This window comes from Podarcis cretensis, assembly GCF_951804945.1.
Source record: "Podarcis cretensis genome assembly, chromosome: 17".
In the NCBI taxonomy this organism is placed as follows: Eukaryota; Metazoa; Chordata; class Lepidosauria; order Squamata; family Lacertidae; genus Podarcis; species Podarcis cretensis.
In genome coordinates this window covers 32,645,362-32,663,788 of record NC_137187.1, presented here as the reverse complement: position 1 = coordinate 32,663,788, position 18,427 = coordinate 32,645,362, and the positions used below count along the sequence as shown (strand labels likewise).

Genomic DNA, 18,427 nt, shown 5'->3' with positions numbered 1-18,427 from the left:
GCTGGCGTCTCTGCTAACCCAATCCTTGTCCTAGGCACGAAGCAACGAGGAAGGGCTGCAGGATGCCGCGCAGCTGACTGCCCAGTACGGGCAGATCTGTGTCTGGTGGTTTGGGCCCTGGGTTCCAATTCTGAGGCTTTTCCATCCAGAGACCATCGGCCCTGTGCTCCGGGAATCAGGTAGATTGTGGCACAGGAAGTGGGCACGTGTAGAGGATGTTCCTTAGGGCACAAAGCTGGAGCCATGCAGCGGGCTGACTTGAGGGTGGCATCTGGCTGCCTGTAGGTCTCATGTCGGGCATAAGAACATCAGAAGAGCCTGTTGGATCAGACTCTCCAAGCGCCCCTAATTTCCAGGGACAGTCCCGGATTTACAGAAGCCGTCCCGGTTTCTGATTTGATCCCGAAATGTCCCGCTTTTCCTTAGGGCGTCCCTATTTTCATTGGGAAAACGTTGGAGGCTACGGAATAGGATGTCCCCAGGGCTTTTTTTCAGCTGGAACTCACCAGAACTCAAGGAAGAATGGATACAAAAACTGATGGAATATGCAGAAATGGCAAAACGTACCAGAAGAATAAGAAATCAAGATAACAAACTTTTTAGCAAAGAATGGAAATGGTTTGTTGAGTATTTGCAGATAAATTGTAAACAGATCAAAACACTGGCAGGGTCATTGTAATAACCTGCAGTTACGTAAGAGTATATATTTAAAGGAGATAAATAAATGAGTAAGTTAAGTTAATTTGGATATGCAGAAGGCATTAAAAATAAATTTAAGGAACCGCAGAAAGAGGGGGAAGGAAGTCAAGCTTTAAAATGTCAAAGTGATTGTAAAATCAGTGAAATGTATATATCTGAAAAGTATACGTAATATTTTTTTAAAAAAACAGCAGCAGCAGCAGCTCAGTTCTGGCAGCACTGCCATTCTAAGAGAAAGAGGGAGGTGTTCGTGGTGAGTTCCGGCACCTCTTTTTCTGAAAAATAGCACTGGGCATCCCTATTTTCAAAGCAGCGTATCCGCTTCAGTCCATAGAATTCAATGAGCCATTGACAACTTGCCCCATGCCTGCCTGCTTGGTTCAGGTTTTGACCTTCAGACTACCATCTTAGACGTGACTTTATTGGGGGAGGGGAGAGAAATTAATATGGAGAACTGGCGATAATATAGGGAGAAATTCTTTTATGTGACGAATAAGAGGAAATGAAGTGAGTTGCACAACAAACACACACATTCAGAATATTCCACAGCAAGAAACCTCGGGAAACTGCTGCATTTGCAATAGTGTTCACGCATGGCCATAAATGCAAAATGATAATCAACTGGTTGTGGATATATCAATTATCAATGGAGATGGCTTCCATTATATTTTCTCACTGGAGCCTTTGGCAGTTGTAGACCCAATCATGCATTCTCTGTAATTACAATGGATGGTCAATTGTCGGAAGCTGAATGTGCAGCATGGCTTTGTCAGAGGAATCCTTCCACTCATCATTGCAAAGGGACATTGTTAGATGCTTTTAGGAAGGCTTGTTTTCACCATGGTTTGTTCAGGAAACCATGAATTGTCCCACAGAGAAGCAAACAATCTCTAACTTGTTTCTCCAAAGCTTGCTTTGTTTTCCCAACTGCTCTTGCTTTGGGTTTTTGTGCCCCAGCAATTGTCTGGAGTGGACTGGCCAAACAGGATTGGACCAATTAGGGCTATCTGGTTCAGACATAACGCCAAGCGTGCCATGGGTCATAAGCTAAGACCAAATTATGGCGTTCCACCACAATTTTTTGGCAGAAAACAATTTATGATTAGTCTGCCGAGCTGGGTTTGCTGTCGTTGGCATCTGTCTTTCTTGAGAGACAGTGGAGTTCACCTCTGGGGCTGAAGTCAGACCGCTGCATTGGCAGCACCAAAGGGACCTCTGCAGCGTGCAAGCCTAAGCAATGTGCATGGGCGTCCTGGGCTGCCCAGTCGACAAGACCCCCCTTTCGGCCTCGCTGATGTGGTCCGGAAGGAGGCATATAAGGAGCCATCCAACATCTTAGGGACTCTACTTTGGATTTGTGTAGGGCCTTAGCCTTTTCTTCTGCCTAATATATCCTGCAAAGCAGTGCAGATTTGGATCAGAGTTTTCCTTCTCCTACATCAGAGGTCAGCAACCTAAGGCCCATGGGCCAGAAGTGGTCCATGAGCGTCGCTTAACCGGCTCGTGAGCTGCCCCCGAACCAAGCCGCCCACTCGGTGAGTCCCCACGCGCTGCGCTAAACCGGTGCGGCGCGGGGACCATCTTCCACTTCTCCAGAAATCGCTTCTGCGCATGCCCAGACGCCGGAAATCACGCCTGCGTTGAAGGGTGCTGTACAAATTAGGGGATCTGAGCCTGGCTGCATCACTCCCTGCATGTTCTCAGGGCGGAGTAGGAAAAAGTTGATTTTTGTAAAGAAAATAAAAACAACCACACCACCTCTCCAACAAAATAAAAGCATGGCAAATGTAAGTCTGTGCTCTCTTTGCCACGCTTATTTTATTTTATTTTTATTTTATTTTAGTCTGATGATAATTTCATTTTTGTGGCTGCTTGGCCTCAGTGAGCTTCCCTGCAGAGAAGCAAACTTGTTTCTCCAAAGCTTGCTTTGTTTTCCCAACTGCTCTTGCGTTGAGTTTTTGTGCCCTGGCGATTGTCTGGAGTGACTTCCGGCGCCGCGGACATGTGCAGACGCGGTTTACGGTGTTGCGCTGTGTCGGTCCGGCCCACGGAGGATCTCCGCAGGAGTGATCCGGCCCGTGCCCGGTAAGCCTTGCTGACCCCGTCCTACATGGACCACCTTCCCAGGTTGACAAACCCCTCCCTTAACACCCCCCACACCCGTAAATCATAGTAAGCCTAAACAAATCATGTGAAAACCAGATCTGTGTCTTCCTTCTCTGTCAGGGAAATGAGAATGTCCCACCCTGCCTTTGCCTTACCTGGAGTGTGCTTGTGTATGTCTATATTCATGCTCTGCATCTATTAATTTGTAGACTCAAAGTTTAATGCTGCGTGGTTAATTTTGCTTCAATTGAGATGGGAGAGGGAAGGTTTTGTAAAGTGCGTTGAAGGGTGCCATGCAGATTATGGATCTGAGCATGGCTGCATTACTCCAAGGATGCGGAGTTCTGTAGGAAAAAAGTTGATTTTTGTAAAGAAAATAAAAACAACTACACCACCTCTCCGACAAAATAAAAGCATGGCAAAAGTAAGCCTGTGCTATCTTTGCCACGCTTCTTTTATTTTATTTTAATTTTATTTTAATCTGATGATAATTCCATTTTTGTGGCTGCTTGGCCTCAGTGAGCTTCCCTGCAAGTGCGCCCATTCTGTGCTTCTAGTCTGATGCAGATGCAAATATCTGGGGCTGGGATGATCCCTTCCTGAGCCTTTGCTCTGTGCTGCTAGGCAGAAGGTGTTCCAATTCCCTTGCTCCACTCCCCAGTGGAGGTGCCCCTGAAAACACTTTAAATTATTTTTATTGCTTTGATTTGTGTAAGCCACCTTGAGTCGCAGTCTGGGGGGGGGGAGTAGGATATAAATAAACATCATAATAATTGTATGCCTAATTTCTTCAATACTTAAATGTCTGGAGATCTGAGGACTAGACTGAATGTGTTTCTGTTTTTCTCTGCCCTACAGCTGCTGTTGCTCCCAAAGACAAACTCTTCTACGGCTTCTTGAAGCCTTGGCTTGGTAAGGTACCCTGCCCCACACCTGAAACTTGTCAGACCATGAGCTCTTGTGCCAGGGATAAGTACGTAGAGCAGGTGTGGGGAACCTTTGGCCCTCCAGATGTTACTAAACTACAACTCCCCTCATTCTTGGCCATTGGCCATGCTTGCTGGAGCTGGTGGTAGTTCTGCAACATCTGGAGGGACAGGGGTTCCCCACAATTGATGCAGAACAGGGATCTGCAACCATAAATGTCAACTGTCCCTTATTTGGCGGGAAAGTCCCTTATCCCAGCGCCGTGTCCCGCTGCTGTCCCTTATTGATGATGTCCCTTAAATTTCCCAGGTTTCAAAGGAAGCAGCTCCTCTCCCTCCCTCCCTCCCTGCCGGCCAGGGAGGAGGGAAGCTCCAACTGTGTTGCTTGGCTGCGTTGCTCACCCAATAAGGAGTCTAAGAACGACTGGGGGGTGGAGCTTGCATGCCTTGTGCCGATCAAATCGGCCGCGTTGCCTGGGGATTCACCTTTGCTCAGCGCTTCCCAGTGGAGAGGTGACAGTGGTTTTCCTTGCTGCACCCCCTTTGCCGGGTTGCTGTGCTGTGGGAACCACCGCTTGAGGCTTTGTTTGGCTGCTGGTTGGGCTTTCTGCCTTTGGCTCGGAGGGGCTCAGAAGTCGAACATACCTGCGCTCTGAAAATCCCTTATTTTGGCTGCTGATCCCTGATTTCCGAGGCTGCTGGCCCCTTATTTTCAAATCTGTAAGTTGACAGCTATGTCTGCAACCAGTTCGTTTGGTTTTTCAAATGACAGTTTTACAATCACATATCCAACATACAACATAAAGACAAGATTCCATAGAATCTCCTGGACTTCCCTTCTCTCCTTTGTGGGTCCTATTGTTAATCATTTCCTCCTGCATCTTTTATAATACAGTCAAACCTCTTCTTATGCCCGCCTCCACTCGCATCCATTTTGCCCAAAGTCCATGGCAAACCCAGAAGTAACCAGTGGGTTTGCCGCCGTTCGCGCATGCGCAGGAGCGGTGATTGCTGTTCGCGCATGCGCAGAAGCAGGCAAACGCTACCTGCGTACAACGGCGCCTCTCCCAGCGACCTGTTTCGACTTCCGGACGGGCCTCCGGAATGGATTGTGGTTGTGAGTAGAGGTTCTGCTGTAATCCAAATCTTTTACCTCCCCATTATATCCAAATTTCACTATTAAACTACAAGGGTTATTCCAATCCTAAAGGTAAATGTAAAGGGACCCCTGACCACTAGGTCCAGTCGTGGCCGACTTTGGGGTTGCGGCGCTCATCTCGCTTTACTGGCCGAGGGAGCCGGTGTACAGCTTCCGGGTCATGTGGCCAGCATGACTAAGCCGCTTCTGGTGAGCCAGAGCAGCACACGGAAACGCTGTTTACCTTCCCGCCGGAGCGGTACCTATTTATCAACTTGCACTTTGACGTGCTTTCGAGCAGAGACCAAGCAACGGGCGCTCATCCCGTCACGGGGATTCGAACCGCTGACCTTCTGATCGGCAAGTCCTAGGCTCAGTGGTTTAACCTACAGTGCCACCCACATCCCTATTCCAATCCTACTAACAATTTTAACTGTTTACAATGGTTTTTAAGATAAATTATATATTTTCCCCATTCTTTATTAAAATTTTGGTTTTCCTGATTTCTGATTCTTCCGGTCAGGGATCTGCAACCTGTTCAGATCCTTGCCCTGCTTTTCACCCAAACATGCCTTTGGGGACCCATTTTCAAACCTTTAGCCATATATCTGCACGGTGCTACTGCTCCTATCCCGACCCACCAATTGAAGACCAGTAATATAGAAGTTCAAAAAGGACTGTATTCTGTCTGCCAGTGGAGTGCTTATCCTGGCATGCATAAGCTTCCAGTCACTTTGGAGTGATAGATAGGTCTTGATTGGGCTTAGGTAGGGACATCAGACAGGACCCTGACATGGTTAAGGTGCTTCCATACCTGGCAGTGTTTCCCAACCTTGGGCCTCCAGCTGTTTTTGGACTACAACTCCCATCATCCCTAGCTAGCAAGACCAGTGGTCAGGGATGATGGGAATTGTAGTTCAAAAACAGCTGGAGGCCCAAGTTTGGGAAACACTGTGCTATAGTACTGAAAGCACAGTATGAGAGTCGTTTTTACAGCCAATGAAACAACTGAGCTTACTTTACCTTATAAGAGTTACCAGCGTTAGGATAACTGTGACTTTAAGGATGAATGGGAACCCTTTACAAAGTATTTGAAGATGCAACAGAGTGAACTGGACTCCTTGGCTGGTTTTGAATAAACATTCACAAGCTTTTTATTGATAATAATCAGCTAAATAGTTTGAGGATCTATGCAACTGTGTAACATGCAGAAAACAGCATTTTTAGAGAAGTCAAAGACTGGAACAGAGGGAAGTCGGGGGGTGGGGGTGGGTGGGTTCTGTGGGGGGAGGGAGGGAGGAAAAATGGGGGGGGGGAATAAGGATGATATGTTTCTGGATAATATGTTTTGTTTTAATTTTGAATAAAAAAGTTATTTAAAAAACAGAGAGTTACCAGCGTTACAGCACAAGACAAGACGAGCCACAAACAAACGTGAATCTTGGGAGTTTAATTTGTACCTGGATCAGCCTTTTGTTTAAAGACAGGGATGAATTTTAACAGCAGCCAGGAACATAGAATTGTAGAGTTCGAGAGGACCCAACGGTCATCTAGTCCAGTCCCGTGCAAAGCAGGAATCTCAGCTAAAGCATCCATGGCAGTTGGCCATTCAGCCTCTGCTTTGAAACCTCCAAGGAAGAAGAGTCCTCCCGAGGGAGACTGTTCCACTGTCAAACAGCTCTTGCTGTCAAAAAGTTTTTCCTGACCCTTAGCTGGAATCTCCTGTCTTGTAACTTGAAGCCATGGGTTCGAGTCCTACCCCCCAGAGCAGAAGAAAACAAGCTCGCTCCATCTTCCTTAAGGCATTGCAAGCTCAGAAATTCCCCTCTCACACTGCAGTTAATCTTGAACAAGCACTCATTGAAGTTGTTGGTGTCCCCTTGATTAATAATAATAATAATAATAATAATAATAATAATGTATTATTTATACTCCACCCATCTGGCTGGGCCTCCCCAGCCACTCTGGGCAGCTTCCATAGAAACCAAAAATACAGTAAAATATCACAGATTAAAAACTTCCCTGAACAGGGCTGCCTTAAGATGTCTTCTGAATGTCAGGTAGTTGTTTATTGCTTTGACATCTGCTGGAAGGGCGTTCCACAGGGCGGGCGCCACTACCGAGAAGGCCCTCTGCCTGGTTCCCTGTAGCTTTGCTTCTCGCAATGAGGGAACTGCCAGAAGGCCCTCGGCGCTGGATCTCAGCGTCCGGGCAGAACGATGGGGGTGGAGATGCTCCTTCAGGTATACAGGACCGAGGCCATTTTCACTTCCGGTCGGCGCCAGCGCTTAATGGCGGTCCGAGCCTCGAGCTCCGAGGCAGGACTGCTCCGTTAGTTCGGGTCTCACCCGCTACGGCAAGCGGGGGACCCCTAAAATCACAGGCGCGGAGCCTGTGAACAAAGGAGATTCGGTGGGCACCCTTTGCGCCCCCCGGTACTGTGAGGGAGCCTTTTTAAAGGCTTCTGAGCGGCATCGGGGTAAGCGCGGTGCTGAGAGTCGTCACCCAGCTAGCGGAGTGAAGCCGCGTCGCCATGAGCGGAGAGCGCCGATTCCTTCCTGCAATTGGAATTTGACCACAACACCCGTGAGTAAGATTGGAAAAGCAACGGGACTTTTAAAAAATAAATTTGGCTGAAAACGGGAAAGGCAAAAATTAAGGAAGTCTGCCTCCCCGGAACTGCAGAAGGAATAAAGCAACGAAAATCAAGCTGCACTTAAAGGGAACCTTTCTAATTTTTTTAAGCTGTCAAACTGACATCGGACTTAAAATCTCCCCCCAGACTGGCAGGAGAAGGGGGGAAGGGATTGGAATGTTGTTAATCTGCTGGAAAATTAATGGAAATTAAGACCTTCCATTGCCAAATCCCCTGGGGTCGGGCTGCCCAAACAAGACACCTGGGACGTGGACTGTCAAACTTTGAGAAGCGGGGACTTGTTTGCAAAAAAGTTATCGGACCTTAGATGTACTTTGCTGCATTTTGGCCACATAGAAAAATAGAGACTTTATAATTTGGACATTCGAAACTTTTGGCTACTGTTATACTCCCTTGCTTCTTTGTTTTTTTTTCCATCTTTGCCATTTGGATACAATTGAATGCTCCCTCTAGAGGGCTCTATCTGAAACTGTTGCACTTGAAAAAGTAACAGTGGGATTTTCCACTTGGGAATCAACTCTGTGAAAACGACCTTGAGGATATGAGTGCCCCTACAGAAGAGATAGTAACAAGGCAGAAGGCAAAACAATCTCACAAGAAAAGGGCCTCTATATCAGGAACTGCAGCTGTGCAGGAAAAAACACCAGCTTCTATGGATCCTATGACTCAGGCTCTACTTAAAATAAATCAATCCCTGGAAGCATTGACAAAACTTTCGACAGAGAATTCTAAAAAATTAACAGAGTTGACAACAAGGTTGGATGTGAATACGGCTAGTGTCGCATCGAACACAGATTCTATAAATAGATTAATTCAGGAAAATTCAGAAACACGAAAGATTGCAGAAAGTGCAAAAATAACAGCTGAAGAGACAAGGGAAAAATTTGGGCCTATTATTAAAAAAGTGAATGAGCATGATGCAGCCCTCTCCTTACTGGAACTTCAACGTAAAGAGAAGAATTTAAAATTTAGATTGGTGCCTGAAGTGGAAGGGGACAACCTTGTGAAATTTCTCACAGAGAACATCATAACTTTTTGGCGGGAGGAATGGGAGGAAGATGAGGAACTTGAGATAATATCAGCCTTTCGACTGGGTAGAAGGCAGGACAAAAAACCAAGGGACTGCCTAATTACATTGAGATCAAAAGAAGAAAGAGATAGAATATTGAATTTGCATTACCAAAAGGCACTGGTGATCCAAAATTGTCAGATACAGATTTTTAAGGACATTCCTAAATACATTTTAGAGGTGAGAACATATTACAAGAGTTTAGTAGACCTGCTGAAGAAAAATACTATACCATTCAGATGGGAATTTCCACAAGGATTGTCCTTTAACTTCAATGGAAGGAAGATTAAAATAAAAACAATTCAGGATAAAGAACTATTTCTAGAGAAGTATCTGGAGGATTTGCAGAAAGGAACCGTGGAGGAGAGGGAACCACCCGATATAGCAAATTTGTCATTTGGACTTTCATTACCACCATCGGAGGAAGAGCAGAAGCTTGGAGCAGTTGGAGGAACAGCTACCTAAATACAAAATGTCTCTGCAACTCCTTAGTTGGAACTGTAATGGTTTGAACCTTCCTCGGAAAAGAAGACAGGTTTTTCACATTTTGAAGAAAGAACAATTAGACATAATATGTTTGCAAGAAACCCATATTGCCAGGATACACAGGAAATTATTAATAAATAAGAGACTCGGTCAAGAATTCATTTCATCAGATAAAGTAAAGAAAAGAGGTGTGGTGATCTATGCAAAGGAAAAGTTGGCTCCAAAATTGATATTTAAAGATGAACAAGGAAGATACCTGGCAATTGAAATACAAATTCAAGGAGAAAAGATATTAATTGTGGGAGTTTATGCCCCAAATGAAGGGAAGGCGGAATTCTTTAGGAAGTTGCATGAGACATTAGTTGACTTTTTAGATTATAAAATCCTAATGATGGGAGATATGAATGGAGTTGTCTCAACAAACATGGATAAAGCACAGAGACAAGTGATCTCGAAAGAAGGGAGACTACCAAGGATCTTTTTTGAAATGATTGAAACAATGGACTTGATTGACATTTGGAGAACAAAGAATCCTTTAGAGAGAGAGGGAACTTTCTTCTCAGAAGCAAAAATGACATGGACAAGAATAGACCAAATTTGGATTTCTAGCAGTCTGGCGTCAAGAACAAAAAAAGTAGAAATCTGCCCAAAAACGTGCTCCGACCACAACGCGGTTAAGATGGAGATGAAACTAACAACTACTGGTTCCTTTAGATGGAGAATGAATGACACCCTATTTAAGGACGAAGAGATCCACAAGAAGGCCCTTAAAACATTAAAAGATTATTTTGAGATCAACAGGAAAACAGATGTGGAAAAAAGAATAATTTGGGACGCAAGCAAAGCCGTGATGCGAGGTTTCCTAATTCAACAAAATTCTATTAAGAGGAAGCAACAAAATGAAAAGAAGGAAAAAATTTTAGAAAAAATAAAAGAAGGAGAGAAGAAGTTGAGGTCCAAACCAAAGTCTCATGAGATTTTGAGAGAAATAAAGTTTCATCAGATGCAATATATGGAACTCATGAACCAACAAATAGAATGGAAGATAAAGCAAATGAGACAAAAAACTTTTGAATCAGCGGATAAATGTGGGAAACTTCTGTCATGGCAATTGAAAAAAAGGCAGAAAATGAATACGGTAACAAGTTTAGAAATGGATGGAAAGATTATCCACAAACCCAACGAGATCAACAATTGTTTTCAAAGCTTTTTTAAGAAATTGTATGCACAAGGGCCAACCAACGAGCAAGAAATAGAAGAATTCATCAGAAAATACGGTTTACCAAAAATTTCAGAACAAAGTAAAAGGATCTTAAACGAGGAAATAACAGAACAAGAAATAGAGGGTACCATTCAAAATATGAAACTGGGAAAATCACCAGGACCAGATGGCCTGACGGCCAAATATTACAAAATGCTGAAAGAATGGCTGATACAACCATTGAAGGAAGTTTGCAATGAAATTTTGAAGGGGAAAAAGGCACCTGAATCGTGGAAAGAGGCTTTCATCTCACTTATACCGAAAACAGAGACTGAGAAGAACCAAGTTAAAAACTACCGCCCTATATCTTTACTCAATGTGGATTACAAAATTTTTGCAGACATTTTGGCAAAAAGATTGAAAAGAGTGTTGGTAGAAGAGATTCATAAGGACCAAACAGGCTTTCTCCCAGGTAGACATATGTCAGACAATGTGAGGAACATTATAGACATTTTGGAGCTGCTGGACGTTGACATTAATAGGAAAGCAGTTTTGATTTTTGTGGATGCGGAGAAAGCCTTTGACAACATTTGTTGGACTTTTATGAAAAAGAATCTCCAAGGGATGGGGGTAGGTCAAGGTTTTGAAAACGGTATAGGTGCAATATATTCTCAACAAAAAGCCAAATTAATTGTAAATAACGTGGTAACAGAAGAAATACCTATAGAAAAAGGTACACGACAAGGTTGCCCAATATCCCCTTTACTTTTTATATCAGTCCTGGAGGTTTTGTTAAACATGATCAGAAAGGACCAGTTGGTTAAAGGAGTTCAGGTCGGAGTTAGACATTATAAATTAAGAGCATTTGCAGATGATCTAGTATTGACCTTGCAACAGCCAGACACTAGTACTAAAAGAGTTTTAGAATTAATTGAAATATTTGGTCGAGTAGCAGGTTTTAAATTGAACAGACAAAAAACGAAAGTGTTGGAAAAAAATTTAACAATGGAAGAAAGAGAGAGTTTTCAGAATGAAACAGGCTTGGAAATAACAAAAAGGGTAAAATACCTAGGGGTAAACTTAACATCTAAGAATGTGAATTTATTTAAGGATAATTATGAAAAATGTTGGTCAGAAGTTAAAAAGGATCTGGAAATTTGGTCAAGGCTGAAACTTTCCTTGTTAGGCCGAATCGCTACTATTAAGATGAATGTATTGCCTAGAATGCTGTTTTTATTCCAGATGCTGCAGATTGTGGACAAGATGGATTGTTTCAAGAAGTGGCAGAAAGATATATCAAAATTTGTCTGGCAGGGCAAAAAGCCCAGGATTAAATTTAAGATTTTAACTGATGCAAAGGATAGAGGGGGGTTTGCCCTGCCGGACTTAAGACTCTACTATGAATCAGCAGCTTTCTGCTGGTTGAAACACTGGCTACTTCTTGAGAATACTGACATTTTAGATCTGGAAGGGTATGACAATAGCTTTGGTTGGCATGCATATTTATGGTACGACAAGGTAAAGGTGTACAAAAGTTTTAAAAACCATATTGTAAGGAAAGCATTGTATAATGTTTGGATTAGATACAAAGATCTGTTGGAAAGCAAAACCCCTAGGTGGGTGTCACCAATGGAAGCTAGGGAAGTAAAAAAGCTTAATATGGATTCTAAATGGCCAAAATATCATGAGATTATAGAATACGATGGTGAAAGGGTGAAACTTCAGAGTTATGAGAAACTAAAACCTAAGGTTCGAGATTGGTTGCATTACTACCAGATAAATGAGACGTTTAAACAGGACAGGAAAATAGGATTTCAGAAAGAGAAGTCAAAATTAGAAACAGAATTGTTGGAACCCAATACTAAGAATTTATCAAGAATGTATAACTTGCTGTTAAAATGGAATACACAGGATGAAACGGTGAAATCAGCTATGATTAAATGGGCACAAGACATAGGTCATGATATTATGTTTGCTGACTGGGAACAGTTATGGACCACCGGTATCAAATTTACTGCATGTAATGCTTTAAAAGAAAATATTATGAAAATGATCTACCGGTGGTACATGACCCCAGTCAAGCTTGCAAAAATTTATCATTTGCCTAATAATAAGTGTTGGAAATGTAATGAGACTGAAGGCACTTTCTACCACCTTTGGTGGACCTGCCCAAAGGTTAAAGCTTTCTGGGAAATGATCTATAATGAAATTAAGAAGGTCCTTAAGTGGACTTTTCCTAAGAAACCAGAGGCTTTCCTCTTGGGTATGGTGGGCCAAGTGGTGTTAAGGAAGGATAGGACATTCTTTATGTATGCCACTACAGCAGCAAGAATTCTACTGGCAAAGTATTGGAAGACGCAAGAACTACCTACTCTGGAAGAATGGCAAACAAAGGTGATTGACTTTATGGGACTGGCTGAGATGACGGGCAGAATCCGGGACCAGGGGAAAGAGACAGTGGAAGAGGACTGGAAGAATTTCAAGATATATCTTAAAAATAACTGTAAAATTGAGGAATGTTAAGATGTCAGGGGGTAAGAAGTAAAGAATTGCAGCAGTAAACAAAAAAAACTTAAGAAATATTTATGAAAAAGAACTAAGACAATGGACTTAAGGGTTGCTAAAGAATTTTAAACAAGGATGCAGGGATAGGGAGGTATGGGGAAGTCAGAGAAAAAAGGTTATGAACCGATGATTATGAAGTTATACTGTGTTACATTGTTCTTTATTTTATGTGTGGAAAATTAATAAAAATCATTATAAAAAAAAAAAAGGACCGAGGCCATTTAGGGCTTTAAAGGTCAGCACCAACACTTTGAATTGTGCTCGGAAACGTACTGGGAGCCAGTGTAGATCTTTCAAGACCGGTGTTATATGGTCTCAGCGGCCGCCCCCAGTCACCAGTCTAGCTGCCACATTCTGGATTAGTTGTAGTTTCCGAGTCACCTTCAAAGGTAGCCCCACGTAGAGTGCATTGCAGTAGTCCAAGCGGGAGATCTACACAGTAGGAGACACTTTACAGCAATAAAATCATTCTCTGCAAGGCTTCTAATTTGTGGGCGCCAGAAAGCTACCGCTATTCATCTCCCAAAGGGACTGTTGCATCATTGTTGAGCTGACTTCACAACTGCCGCCTAATTAGGGCAACTAATTACCTGCAGGTCTATCGACTTCTGATTGGGAGATCAAGTTGTTATCTGTTCCTTTAGAACTTCCTTGTAAAGAGATAATTTTGCATCCACAGTGACGCCCCTTAGTCTCCGTAGACAACCCTACCAGATTAATGTCCTCTGAGCTCAGATGCAGTTCAACATCCTGCCTATCAGGAGAAGCAAGGCAGATAATCCCAGGGTGGCCAGACAAGGGTAGGATCCAGTGCCCATCCTTCATTCTTAGTCCGCACCATCTGATGGAGGTATCTTGTGCCTGAATATGGCGATTCTGCTTTTATCTTTTATGATCATTAGCTACTAGTAGAGTGAGGGACGCAGGTGGCGCTGTGGTCTAAACCACTGATCCCCTTGTGCTTGCTGCTTGGAAGGTCGGCAGTTTGAATCTCCATGACAGGGTGAGCTCCGGTTGCTCTGTCCCAGCTCCTGCCAACCTAGCAGTTCGAAAGCACACCAGTGCAAGTAGATAAACAGGTACCGCTGTAGCGGGAAGGCAAATGGCATTTCCGTGCACTCTGGTTTCCATCCCGGTGTTCTGTTGTGCCAGAAGTGGTTTAGTCATGCTGGCCACATGACCCAGAAAGCTGTCTGTGGACAAACGCCGGCTCCCTCGGCCTGAAAGCGAGATGAGTGCCGCACCCCATAGTCACCTTTGACTGAACTTAATCGTCCAGGGGTCCTTTACCTTTTCCTTTTTTACTAGTAGAACTAGTGGTATACCTAGGCAAAATCGAGCGCTGACAGTTCCACCCATGTTTTCCCATCAGGGTGGATATTTTGATCTTTGGGGTGTGGTTTTGTGGACCTGGCTGTTCATCTTCTCTGGGAGTTTCACTGGCTGCAGGCAGGCCATTCCGCTGCCACAATACTGCACCTCAATGAGCCTCTGTTTCCTTGTGCCAGGCGATGGATTACTTCTGAGCGGTGGAAAGAAGTGGGGACGACATCGGCGGATGCTCACCCCGGCTTTTCATTTTGACATCCTGAAGCCTTACATGAAATTCTTCAACCAGAGCACAGACATCATGCACGTGAGTGCCTTCAAAATACTCGTGCTAATGCACTTTCGCTCCATGTGCTTCTCCTCATGCTCTTACACAGGGGACTGGATGCAGCCCACCAGGTTTGTAAATCCGGCCCGTGGACCCTGATGCCCACTCGGTCAGTCCGGTGTGGCATTTCCTTGAAAAGAAGCCGCAGACTCCTCGTCGTGAGGGGACTGACTTCCAGGATGCTGGAATGGCTTTGGATTGGCTGCAGGAAGTTCCTGCAGCCAATCTGAAGCCACAGACACCTCTGAGTGGCACAGCTTTGGATTGGCTGCAGGAAGTTCCTGCAGCCAATCCAAGGCCTTGCTGCCCGCGTGTGCCCCAGTGTGGCCGTGGATGGAGAGGCCGGTGGGTGGGCGTCGGGTCTGGGCCTCGCCATGGGCATCGTGACGGGCACATCATGGGGCTTCAGCTGGAGCTTGGCGTGCCTTCTGGCCCCGTGCCTGGTGCCCGGCTCAGTGCTGCTGCTGCTGCTGGAACAGCTGGAGGGCGAGCTGCACACCGACTGCCCAGCGTTCCGTGTGCGCTGCCTGCCCGCCGACCTAGCCTTGGACGACGGGCCACAGTGCATGGTGCACTCCACCTGGGAGCTCCACGGGGATGGGCCCATGGAGCGACTGCTGCTCATCAACAACGCCGGTGAGCGGGCGGCGCTGAGACACGCTCCTGAGCGTGTGCAGAGTGCGTTCCTCCTCCAGGTCCAGAGGCAGCTGCGGCTTGCAGGGTACCGTATTTTTCGCTCTATAAGACGCACCAGACCATAAGACGCAACTAGTTTTTGGAGGAGGAAAACAAGAAAAAAAATATTCTGAATCCCAGAAGCCAGAACCGCAAGAGGGATCACTGTGCAGCGAAAGCAGCGATCCCTCTTGCTGTTCTGGTTTCTGGGACAGCTGCACAGCCTGCATTCGCTCCATAAGACGCACACACATTTCCCCTTACTTTGCTCTTATAGAGCAAAAAATACGGTATTTATATTTTTCAAAATATAGTCCACCTCCCCTAAGCTCTGAGGGACAGTGGACTGGCCCCCTGATGAAAAAGTTTGCTGAGCCCTGCTCTTACACATCGCTCTGCCTCAGCACCATCTGTGCAATGCAACCAATTTTGGGTTGCTTTCTACCCTGGAACTTATATGAACTGGGGTTCGTCTGCATGACCTTGTGTGTGAGAGTCAATGCACACTTGCTTTCTGTTTGGAAGAGATGGCCTGCATTCATTCTGTTGTTTCCACTTGTCATGTACTCCGATCAAAGAGTTGTGCCTTGTGCCTAGGAAACTTGTGTGTCAGCATTCAGGGCATTCCTTTCCTCCATAATTGCTGTTGAGATTGAGATTTTTAAGGGGGGGGGGGAATACCTGCAAAGGAACACTTAGTCAGAGAGAAACTTCATCCTATCTCCTTGTTTTATTCAAATACTCAGTGTTGTTGTTGTTGTTTAAAAAATAATTTTGAGTTTTCCGACATTGGGAAACTCACTTCTCCATCCAAGCTTTTCAGAAAGTTTATGTTATACAAATGGGGGGGGGTGTTTGAACACTTGCAATGTTCCAGCTACTTCCACTGCTTGTACCTATCTTAGTATTGAAGGTTTGTATGCTTTTTCAGTTGCCTCCCCACTCAGTATTTTCTTGCTGACAGTGTGCTGCAAAAGTATAATATATTACCGCTTCTCGAGCAGTTTTGAAGGGCTTTATAGGGATTTGCCTGTAAAGTAACTGCACTTTTTGAATCCTACTTTGCTCCTCTACTTTAGAATGCCACACCTGCAGTTAGCACTGAATAAACTCATGTTTCATTTTTAATGTTGATAAATGTGTATGCATGGTCTGTGTGTGTTTGAATATAATTTAAGCATGACGTGGAAGCATGCCTCAAAGGGGCCATGTAATAGGGATGCTACACAGTCAGCTGCTGAAAGTTCTGTTTTCAGCTCTTTCCTGTATAGATATTGAACATTAGCATCTCTGTCTGTCTGTCTGTCTGTCTGTCTGTCTTTCTCTGTCTCTCAGCTTCACTCATCTGCCATCATTGCACCCACTCTGTAATGTGGTTCTGTCCCCAGCATGGGCCTTCCCCTGCTGCCCTTCTGCCCGTGCTGTGTCACCTCACTGGTCAGTCCTTCGCCATTTGCTGCCTTCCAAAATGTTGATTCTTGTTCTCCCCTTCCATTTTTTGGCAGGCCAAGTGGCGCAAGTTGACCTCGGCAGGCCCGGCCTCCATTGACATGTTTGAGCAGATCAGCCTCATGACGTTGGACAGCTTGCAGAAATGTGTCTTCAGCTACGACAGCAACTGCCAAGAGTGAGTAGGCTGGCAGAAGGAACGCTGGGGGAACTCATATCTTTCCAGATCCTTTGTCGCCCAGCCTCTAGGTTGTTCCACAAGGCCCTTTACCCATTGATTCTGGAGCAAGCTAGCTTCAGTGCTGTAGCCCCAACATCATAAGGATCTGGAAAGCCCATGGAAGTGGGGAGGAGAGGGTAAACCAGGACTCAGGAGAAGGAGGAACTGCCTACTTGTTCTCAGATTAGATCCTCTTTTCCCCCCACAGAAAAAGATACGAGGTTATGTTACGTGACAGAATAGCAAATGGCGTGTATGAGTCACTCTCGTAGCAACCCAGTAGGCAGGGGGCTTCCTCAGGATGTAAACAAGTGTTCCTTGGAAATCCCTACAAGGTGTGTTCGCAGGGATCCGCAATAGTTCAGCAGCTTTGACAATGCCTTAAATGTTTTGCACAGGAAGAAACAAAAGTATTTGACTCAGAAAGGTGGCTATGTTGGTCTGCAGCAGGTTCATGAAGCAGAGGGCTGCCTTGGGACGCTATTGAACTCAGTGGGATTTACCAAGGAGTAAACACCTAGCATGGTGCTACACCTGTGTTATTGGGGCATCACAAGTATCCATTGACAGTACTTCACTAGATGTTTCTCCGTGGGCATTCTAACAGCAAAAGCCTAGGCTTTTTGCAGTTTCAGTGCTAATGAGAAACAGGTACTGTTACCTGTTAAATGTTCAATCATTTGGGGAGTTTTTCAGCTGTTTGGGCCTGTGCTGCTTGCTTGCACACTTGAGAGCCAGTGTGGTGTAGTGGTTAAGAGCAGTAGACTCGTAATCTGGTGAATGGGGTTCGCGTCTCCGCTCCTCCACATGCAGCTGCTGGGTGACCTTGGGCCAGTCACACTTCTCTGAAGTCTCTCAGCCCCACTCACCTCACAGAGTGTTTGTTGTGGGGGAGGAAGGGAAAGGAGAATGTTAGCTGCTTTGAGACTCCTTAAAGGGAGTGAAAGGCGGGATATCAAATCCAAACTCCTCTTCTTCTTCTTCTTCTCCTCATACTGGGGCCATGTCAAGACCTGAACAATGTTCCCCAAAGAACCTGTTCTCAGACTCCCTTGGACAGCTTCTGCTGAGACTTCCTCCCATGTCTTCTCCTGACAAGTAGACTTGTTATATGTTCCAGGAAATCAAGTGACTACATTGCTGCCATCTTGGAACTCAGCAATCTTGTCGTGCTGCGGCAGCATGCCCTGGTCCACCATTTTGACTGGCTCTACTATCTATCGACGAACGGCCGCCGCTTCCGCCGTGCGTGTGACACTGTGCACCGCTTCACAGCCAATGTGATTCAGCAGCGACGAATGGCACATAGCCGCTTGGGGGATGATGCCTGGCTCAAATCCAAGCAAGGCAAAACCGTGGACTTCATTGATGTTCTTTTGTTGGCAAAGGTACTAGGCAGAGAGAGGGCAAGGAAAGGGACAGTGTGGCTCCTTGTCTATGGAAGAGGGGAGTTTTATGGGAACTGATGCCCTGCCTAAAGAGGAAGGTTGGCGTCAACTTGGGAAAGCTTAACCCTGTGGCTTATAGAAGAGGTAGACCAGACTATTTGGAGACAAGGAAAGGGAAGAGCCATAGCTCAG

The 18,427-nt window shown here is 45.1% G+C and overlaps 1 protein-coding gene and 1 long non-coding RNA gene across 5 annotated transcripts in view; one reads left to right on the top strand and one right to left on the bottom strand.

Moving 5' to 3' along the window:
• LOC307206562 overlaps positions 1-18,427 on the bottom strand; it is a 96,246-nt gene that overhangs the window by 50,060 nt on the left and 27,759 nt on the right. The window lies entirely within an intron of this gene.
• The window catches only part of CYP4F22 (cytochrome P450 family 4 subfamily F member 22), a 59,431-nt gene that overhangs the window by 25,031 nt on the left and 15,973 nt on the right, over positions 1-18,427 (top strand). For 3 of the 4 annotated variants that reach the window (XM_079959514.1, XM_079959517.1, XM_079959516.1), the window contains exons 4-7: positions 3,664-3,717; positions 14,355-14,482; positions 16,684-16,805; positions 17,968-18,235. In XM_079959514.1, the coding sequence (XP_079815640.1) occupies positions 3,664-3,717; positions 14,355-14,482; positions 16,684-16,805; positions 17,968-18,235 (572 nt within the window). Of the gene's footprint in view, positions 1-34; positions 180-3,663; positions 3,718-14,354; positions 14,483-16,683; positions 16,806-17,967; positions 18,236-18,427 lie in introns of all 4 variants that reach the window. The other variant, XM_079959515.1, reaches the window with a different exon arrangement.